Below are 8,891 nucleotides of genomic sequence, written 5' to 3' on the forward strand. Positions count from 1 at the left end.
AAAAAGTCGTGATATTTGGGAGAGAAAAGTCGTAATATTTGGGAGAAAAAGTCGTGATATTTGGGAGAAAAAGTCGTAATATTTGGGAGAAAAAGTCGTGATATTTGGGAGAGAAAAGTCGTAATATTTGGGAGAGAAAGTCGTAATATTTGGGAGAAAAAGTCGTGATATTTGGGAGAAAAAGTCGTGATATTTGGGAGAAAAAGTCGTAATATAGGAATAGAATTTCAGTAAAAAAAAGACCAAAAAAAGTTGTATATTCTATGAAGAAAACGTCAGATTATTTAGTTATTTATGTTTGGATACCTCAGGTTGTTGCTTATGATCAAAGTTAATATTTCATTGTTCTTCCAGATATTTAATTTCTGAATTTCAAACTAAAGTTCAACATTTGGGGCTCAAATCCTCTTTCCCAAAATGTGTGACTGTCGTTTCATATTCAAACAAACGTGTAATCGGGTATCAAAGGTTTTATGAAAAGTTTTATTTGTGAAATCATAAATATTTAAAAAAATGTGCAAAAGACATTTCACATTAAAACAGGAAGTGACAACAAAAATAAAAGCTCAAACACGTTTCATGAAAACACACAAAAGATAAAGTGAGTGAAACCATAAAAGCAGCCGGTCTGATGTGAGTCAGAGTGAAGATGGAGGACCTCCGCTTCCACACCAGACTCCATTTAACATCTGGCCGTTTTTAGAGTCCCCTTTCAGATTAAAAGCATCTAAACTGCAGCAGGTTTCCTAAACATCTGGGTCTGGTTTTTCGTTCCTGAACGCACATTGGACAGACCAGACTCTGTTTAAAATTTGACTCTGGTCTTCCACACCAGACTGAGTCAGACCGGTCTCCACACCAGACTCCATTTAACATCTGATGTCTTTAGAGTCCTCAGCACCTCTCCAACAGCTGGCGCTTTGGTGTTTCAGCACCAGACTCTTTAAAATAGGACCACTTTAAATAGGACCACTTTAAATAGGACCACTTTAAATAGATTTTAAATAGGACCACTTTAAATAGATTTTAAATAGGACCACTTTAAATAGGACCATTTTAAATAGGACCATTTTAAATAGGACCATTTTAAAATAGGACCACTTTAAAATAGGACCACTTTAAATAGGACCATTTTAAATAGGACCACTTTAAATAGGACCATTTTAAATAGGACCACTTTAAATAGGACCACTTTAAATAGGACCACTTTAAATAGGACCATTTTAAATAGGACCACTTTAAATAGGACCACTTTAAATAGGACCACTTTAAATAGGACCATTTTAAATAGGACCATTTTAAATAGGACCACTTTAAATAGGACCACTTTAAATAGGACCACTTTAAATAGGACCACTTTAAATAGGACCACTTTAAATAGGACCACTTTAAATAGGACCATTTAAAATTCTGCCAGCAGCTTGAAGAAGAACCGAGAGCGGTTGGTTCCCTGAATGTCTCGCTCCCGTTTCCAGACACAGACATTAAAACTACTTCCTGTCACCTGAGAGTCAGGTGAGTAGACTCCATGAACACTACTTCCTGTCACCTGAGAGTCAGGTGAGTAGACTCCATGAACACTACTTCCTGTCACCTGAGTGTTACCTGAGTCAGAAGAGTTTGGGCAGCTGTCTCAGGCGGCTCAGGTCCAGGATGTTCCCCACTGAAGCCTCCGTCTGGCGGCTGCCCGCCCTCACTAAAGATGGCCGCCGCGTGGAACAGTTCTCCTTGTTGGCGCTGTTGGTTTTGTTCCCGCCGGCGCACAGTTGCATTCTGGGCCGCAGGTCCCGGGTCAGCTGACTCTGCGGGAGGAGCGGCGGGCGGACATCTTCTTCCTCTTCGCTGTCCTCCTCCTCGATCAGGCCGTACCGCCGCATGTACTTCCTGGTGGCCAGGGACATGTTGCTAGGCGACAGCAGGGAGTGGGTGGAGTTGGAGGCGGGGCCTGCTGGGGGGGCGTGGCCTCCCAGAGACAGGCGGCTCAGCTGAGAGTCGCTGAGGTAACGCAGCGCGATGGCGTTGGCCTCCAGGCTCAGGTCCACGCTGGCGCCCGGCAACAGGGCGCTGGCGCCCGGCAACAGGGTGCTCGACGACGCCTCGGAGACACTCAGCCTGGACAGGACAGCCGCCGGGTTGATGCTCGCCAGAGTGCTGCCACACACACACACACACACACACACACACACACAACACACACCACCACACACACATAGACACCACACACACACACACACACAGAGACACACACACACACACACCAGAGACACACACACACACACACCACACCACACACACACACACACGCACACACACACAACACACACACACAGAGACACACACACACACACACACACGAGACACACACACACACACAGAGACACACACACACACACAGAGACACACACAGACACACGACACACGCGCACACAAGACACACACACACACAGAGACACACACACACAGACACACACACCCAGACACACACACACACACACACAGACACCAGACCACACACACACACAGACAACACACACACACCGACACACGCGCACAGACACAGACACAGACACACAGAGACGACACACACACACACACCAACGCACACACACACACACACACACCCACACACACACACACACACACACACACACCACACACACAACACACACCACACACACAACACACACCACACACACACACACACACAACACACACAGGTGATGTTATACAGGTGAGGTGCTACCTGTACCTGAGTGGTATACAGGTGAGGTGCTACCTGTACCTGAGTGGTATACAGGTGAGGTGCTGCCTGTACCTGAGTGGTATACAGGTGAGGTGCTGCCTGTACCTGAGTGGTATACAGGTGAGGTGCTACCTGTACCTGAGTGGTATACAGGTGAGGTGCTACCTGTACCTGAGTGGTATACAGGTGAGGTGTTACCTGTACCTGAGTGGTATACAGGTGAGGTGTTACCTGTACCTGAGTGGTATACAGGTGAGGTGCGTACCTGCTGCTCTCTACAGTCTGCTGAGTTCTCCGTTCTGATTGGCTGAGGCCTTCTTCTTCTACGTGGACTCCGAGCTGCTGCAGCTGCCTCACGGTGGGGCTGAGCACCGGGTCTGCTCCTAAACCCCGCCCCCTGCACGACGACTGGGACAGGCTCCGCCTCCGGGACTCCTCCTCTTCCTCTACTTCCTGTTTCCTGTCCGACTCCTGAAGACGACTGGTCACCTGAGTCTGGGGACGCATCATCCGTTACTCAGGGCAACGATGTCACGTCTCACTTTAAAATCAACTCACAAATAAGGTTTAAGACTCGGAAACTAACTTCTACGTCTGCATGCTTCACACAATTACACTTCCTTTAGTTTTATATGTATTAATATTATGTGTGTGTCTCTGTGTGTGTGTGTGTGTGTCTCTGTGTGTGTGTGTATGTGTGTGTGTGTGTGTGTGTATGTTGTGTCTCTGTGTGTGTGTGTGTGTCTCTGTGTGTGTGTTGTGTGTCTCTGTGTGTGTGTGTGTGTGTGTTGTGTGTCTGTGTGTGTGGTGTGTGTGTCTCTGTGTGTGTGTGTGTGTGTATGTGTGTCTCTGTGTGTGTGTGTGTGTGTGTGTTTGTGTGTCTCTGTGTGTGTCTCTGTGTGTGTGTTTGTGTGTCTCTCTGTGTGTGTGTCTCTGTGTGTGTGTCTCTGTGTGTGTGTGTATGTGTGTGTGTGTATGTGTGTTTGTGTGTGTGGTGTGTGTGTGTGTATGTGTGTTTGTGTGTCTCTGTGTGTGTGTCTCTGTGTGTGTGTGTCTCTGTGTGTGTGTGTCTCTGTGTGTTTGTGTGTCTCTGTGTGTGTGTGTGTTCTCATGTGCCTTGTTGTGTGTCCATGTGTTAAAGGTGGACCTCTGTCCATTTGCCTTTTTTTAATCTTTCTTGTGATTGTGTATTATTTTCAGTATTATTGTTGTTGTTGTTGTTACCATCAGGTTGTTAAAGAAGCTCAGCTGGTCGTCTGCAGGTCCGTACATGCTCACACTCTCCCCCAGGACGGGACTCTGCAGCCCGCTGAAACACAACAATCATCACAGCTTGTTTCTCCCTGAAGATGAACATCTGTCCTGTAGGGTAACATTAGAGCTTGTTTCTCCCTGATGATGAACATCTGTCCTGTAGGGTAACATTACAGCTTGTTTCTCCCTGAAGATGAACATCTGTCCTGTAGGGTAACATTACAGCTTGTTTCTCCCTGATGCTGAACATCTGTCCTGTAGGGTAACATTACAGCTTGTTTCTACCTGATGATGAACATCTGTCCGGTAGGGTAACATTACAGCTTGTTTCTCCCTGATGATGAACATCTCCTGTAGGGTAACATTACAGCTTGTTTCTTCTCCTGATGATGAACATCTGTCCTGTAGGGTACCATACAGCTTGTTACTACCTGATGAACATCTGTCCTGTAGGGTAACATTACAGCTTGTTTCTCCCTGATGATGAACATCTGTCCTGTAGGGTAACATACAGCTTGTTTCTCTCTGATGATGAACATCTGTCCTGTAGGGTAACATTACAGCTTGTTTCTCCCCTGATGACATCTGTCCTGTAGGGTACATTACAGCTTGTTTCTCCCTGATGATGAACATCTGTCCTGTAGGGTAACATTACAGCTTGTTTCTCCCTGATGAACATCTGTCCTGTAGGGTAACATTACAGCTTGTTTCTACCTGATGAACATCTGTCCTGTAGGGTAACATTACAGCTTGTTTCTACCTGATGAGAACATCTGTCCTGTAGGGTAACATTACAGCTTGTTTCTACCTGATGATGAACATCTGTCCTGTAGGTAACATTACAGCTTGTTTCTCCTGATGATGAACATCTGTCCTGTAGGGTAACATTACAGCTTGTTTCTACCTGATGATGAACATCTGCCCTGTAGGGTAACATTACCTTGTTTCTTTCTACCTGATGATGACATCTGTCCTGTAGGTAACATTACAGCTTGTTTCTACCTGATGATGAAATCTGTCCTGTAGGTAACATTACAGCTTGTTTCTCCCTGATGATGAACATCTGTCCTGTAGGGTAACATTACAGCTTGTTACTACCTGATGAACATCTGTCCTGTAGGGTAACATTACAGCTTGTTTCTCCCTGATGATGAACATCTGTCCTGTAGGGTAACATTACAGCTTGTTTCTCCCCTGATGATGAACATCTGTCCTTTAGGGTAACATTACAGCTTTTTTCTCCCTGATGAACATCTGTCCTGTAGGTAACATTACAGCTTGTTTATACCTGATGCTGAACATCTGTCCTGTAGGGTAACATTACAGCTTGTTTCTACCTGATGATGACATCTGTCCTGTAGGAACATTACAGCTTGTTTCTACCTGATGATGAACATCTTCTGTCCTGTAGGGTAACATTACAGCTTGATTCTCCCTGATGATGACATCTGTCCTGTAGGGTAACATTACAGCTTGTTTTCTACCTGATGATGAACATCTGTCCTGTAGGGTACCATTACAGCTTGTTACTACCTGATGAACATCTGTCCTGTAGGGTAACATTACAGCTTGTTTCTCCCTGATGATGAACATCTGTCCTGTAGGGTAACATTACAGCTTGTTTTCTCCCGATGATGAACATCTGTCCTGTAGGGTAACATTACAGCTTGTTTCTCCCTGATGAACATCTGTCCTGTAGGGTAACATTACAGCTTGTTTCTACCTGATGCTGAACATCTGTCCTGTAGGTAACATTACAGCTGGTTTCTACTGATGATGAACATCTGTCCTGTAGGGTAACATTACAGCTTGTTTCTACCTGATGATGAACATCTGTCCTGTAGGGTAACATTACAGCTTGTTTCTCCCTGATGATGAACATCTGTCCTGTAGGGTAACATTACAGCTTGTTTCTACCTGATGATGAACATCTGTCCTGTAGGGTACATTACAGCTTGTTTCTACCTGATGATGAACATCTGTCCTGTAGGGTAACATTACAGCTTGTTTCTACCTGATGATGAACATCTGTCCTGTAGGGTAACATTACAGCTTGTTTCTCCCTGATGATGAACATCTGTCCTGTAGGGTAACATTACCGCTTGTTTCTCCCTGATGAACATCTGTCCTGTAGGGTAACATTACAGCTTGTTTCTCCTGATGATGAACATCTGTCCTGTAGGGTAACATACAGCTTTTTCTCCCTGATGAACATCTGTCCTGTAGGGTAACATTACAGCTTGTTTCTACCTGATGATGAACATCTGTCCTGTAGGGTAACATTACAGCTTGTTTCTCTCCCTGATGAACATCTGTCCTGTAGGGTAACTTACAGCTTGTTTCTCCCTGATGATGGAACATCTGTCCTGTAGGGTACATTACAGCTTGTTTCTCTCCCTGATGAACATCTGTCCTGTAGGGTAATATTACAGCTTGTTTCTACCTGATGCTGACATCTGTCCTGTAGGGTAACATTACAGCTTGTTTCTACCTGATGATGACATCTGTCCTGTAGGGTAACATTACAGCTTGTTTCTACCTGATGATGAACATCTGTCCTGTAGGGTAACATTACAGCTTGTTTCTCCTGATGATGAACATCTGTCCTGTAGGTAACATTACAGCTTGTTTACTACCTGATGAACATCTGTCCTGTAGGGTAACATTACAGCTTGTTTCTCCCTGATGATGAACATCTGTCCTGTAGGGTACATTACAGCTTGTTTCTCCCTGATGAACATCTGTCCTGTAGGGTAACATTACAGCTTGTTTCTCCCTGATGAACATCTGTCCTGTAGGGTAACATTACAGCTTGTTTCTACCTGATGCTGAACATCTGTCCTGTAGGGTAACATTACAGCTTGTTTCTACCTGATGATGAACATCTGTCCTGTAGGGTACATTACAGCTTGTTTCTACCTGATGATGAACATCTGTCCTGTAGGTAACATTACAGCTTGTTTCTCCCTGATGATGAACATCTGTCCTTAGGTACCATTACAGCTTGTTTCTACCTGATGATGAACATCTGTCCCTGTAGGGTAACATTACAGCTTGTTTCTACCTGATGATGAACATCTGTCCTGTAGGGTAACATTACAGCTTGTTTCTACCTGATGATGAACATCTGTCCTGTAGGGTACATTACAGCTTGTTTCTCCTCCCTGTGATGAACATCTGTCCTGTAGGGTAACATTACAGCTTGTTTCTCCCTGATGATGAACATCTGTCTGTAGGGAAACATTACAGCTTGTTTCTCCCTGATGATGAACATCTGTCCTGTAGGAACATTACAGCTTGTTTCTCCCCTGATGATGAACATCTGTCCTGTAGGGAAACATTACAGCTTGTTTCTCCCCTGATGATGAACATCTGTCCTGTAGGGTAACATTACAGCTTGTGTTCTCTCTCCCTGATGATGACATCTGTCCTGTAGGGTAACATTACAGCTTGTTTCTACCTGATGATGAACATCTGTCCTGTAGGTAACATTACAGCTTGTTTCTACCTGATGAACATCTGTCCTGTAGGGTAACATTACAGCTTGTTTCTCCTGATGACATCTGTCCTGTAGGGTAACATTACAGCTTGTTTCTCCCTGATGATGACATCTGTCCTGTAGGTACATCACACAGCTTGTTTCTACCTGATGAACATCTGTCCTGTAGGGTACATTACAGCTTGTTTCTACCTGATGATGAACATCTGTCCTGTAGGTAACATCACAGCTTGTTCTACCTGATGAACATCTGTCCTGTAGGGTAACATTACAGCTTGTTCTCTCCCTGATGATGAACATCTGTCCTGTAGGGTAACATTACAGCTTGTTTCTACCTGATGATGAACATCTGTCCTGTAGGTAACATTACAGCTTGTTTCTCTACCTGATGAACATCTGTCCTGTAGGGAAACATTACAGCTTGTTTCTCCCTGATGATGACATCTTTTCTGTAGGTAACATTACAGCTTGTTTCTACCTGATGATGAACATCTGTTCTGTAGGGTAACATTACAGCTTGTTTCTCCCTGATGATGAACATCTGTCCTTTAGGGTAACATTACAGCTTGTTTCTCTCCCTGATGAACATCTGTCCTGTAGGGTAACATTACAGCTTGTTTCTCCCTGATGAACATCTGTCCTGTAGGTAACATTACAGCTTGTTTATCCTGATGATGAACATCTGTCCTGTAGGGTAACATTACAGCTTGTTTCTACCTGATGATGAACATCTGTCCTGTAGGTAACATTACAGCTTGTTTCTACCTGATGATGAACATCTGTCCTGTAGGTAACATTACAGCTTGTTTCTCCCTGATGATGAACATCTGTCCTATAGGAACATTACAGCTTGTTTCTACCTGATGAACATCTGTCCTGTAGGTAACTTACAGCTTGTTTCTCCCTGATGATGACATCTGTCCTGTAGGTACATTACAGCTTGTTTCTCCTGATGAACATCTGTCCTGTTGTAACTTACAGCTTGTTTCTACCTGATGATGAACATCTGTCCTGTAGGGTAACATTACAGCTTGTTTCTCCCTGATGATGACCATCTGTCCTGTAGGGTACATCTTCCTGTAGGTAACATTACAGCTTGTTTCTCCCTGATGAACATCTGTCCTGTAGGGTAACATTACAGCTTGTTTCTCCCTGATGATGAACATCTGTCCTGTAGGGTAACATTACAGCTTGTTTCTCCTGATGATGAACATCTGTCCTGTAGGGTACATTACAGCTTGTTTCTCCCCTGATGAACATCTGTCCTGTAGGTAACATTACAGCTTGTTCTACCTGATGATGAACATCTGTCCTGTAGGGTAACATTACAGCTTGTTTCTCTCCCTGAGAACATCTGTCCTGTAGGGTAACATTACAGCTTGTTTCTCCCTGATG

General features: G+C 44.2%; 1 protein-coding gene across 1 annotated transcript; it reads right to left on the minus strand.

Moving 5' to 3' along the window:
- Positions 1–464: 464 nt before the first annotated feature.
- LOC116685550 (SCL-interrupting locus protein homolog) lies at positions 465–4,052 on the minus strand (the record flags this gene model as incomplete). The annotated part of the gene is given in 3 exon segments (XM_032510555.1): positions 465–2,151; positions 3,009–3,238; positions 3,968–4,052. Coding segments are annotated over 3 exon segments (856 nt in total), but the record flags the coding sequence as incomplete, so codon positions are not given.
- Positions 4,053–8,891: the final 4,839 nt, after the last annotated feature.

The sequence above is a fragment of the Etheostoma spectabile genome, unplaced genomic scaffold (assembly GCF_008692095.1).
Source record: "Etheostoma spectabile isolate EspeVRDwgs_2016 unplaced genomic scaffold, UIUC_Espe_1.0 scaffold00569976, whole genome shotgun sequence".
Taxonomy (NCBI): Eukaryota; Metazoa; Chordata; class Actinopteri; order Perciformes; family Percidae; genus Etheostoma; species Etheostoma spectabile.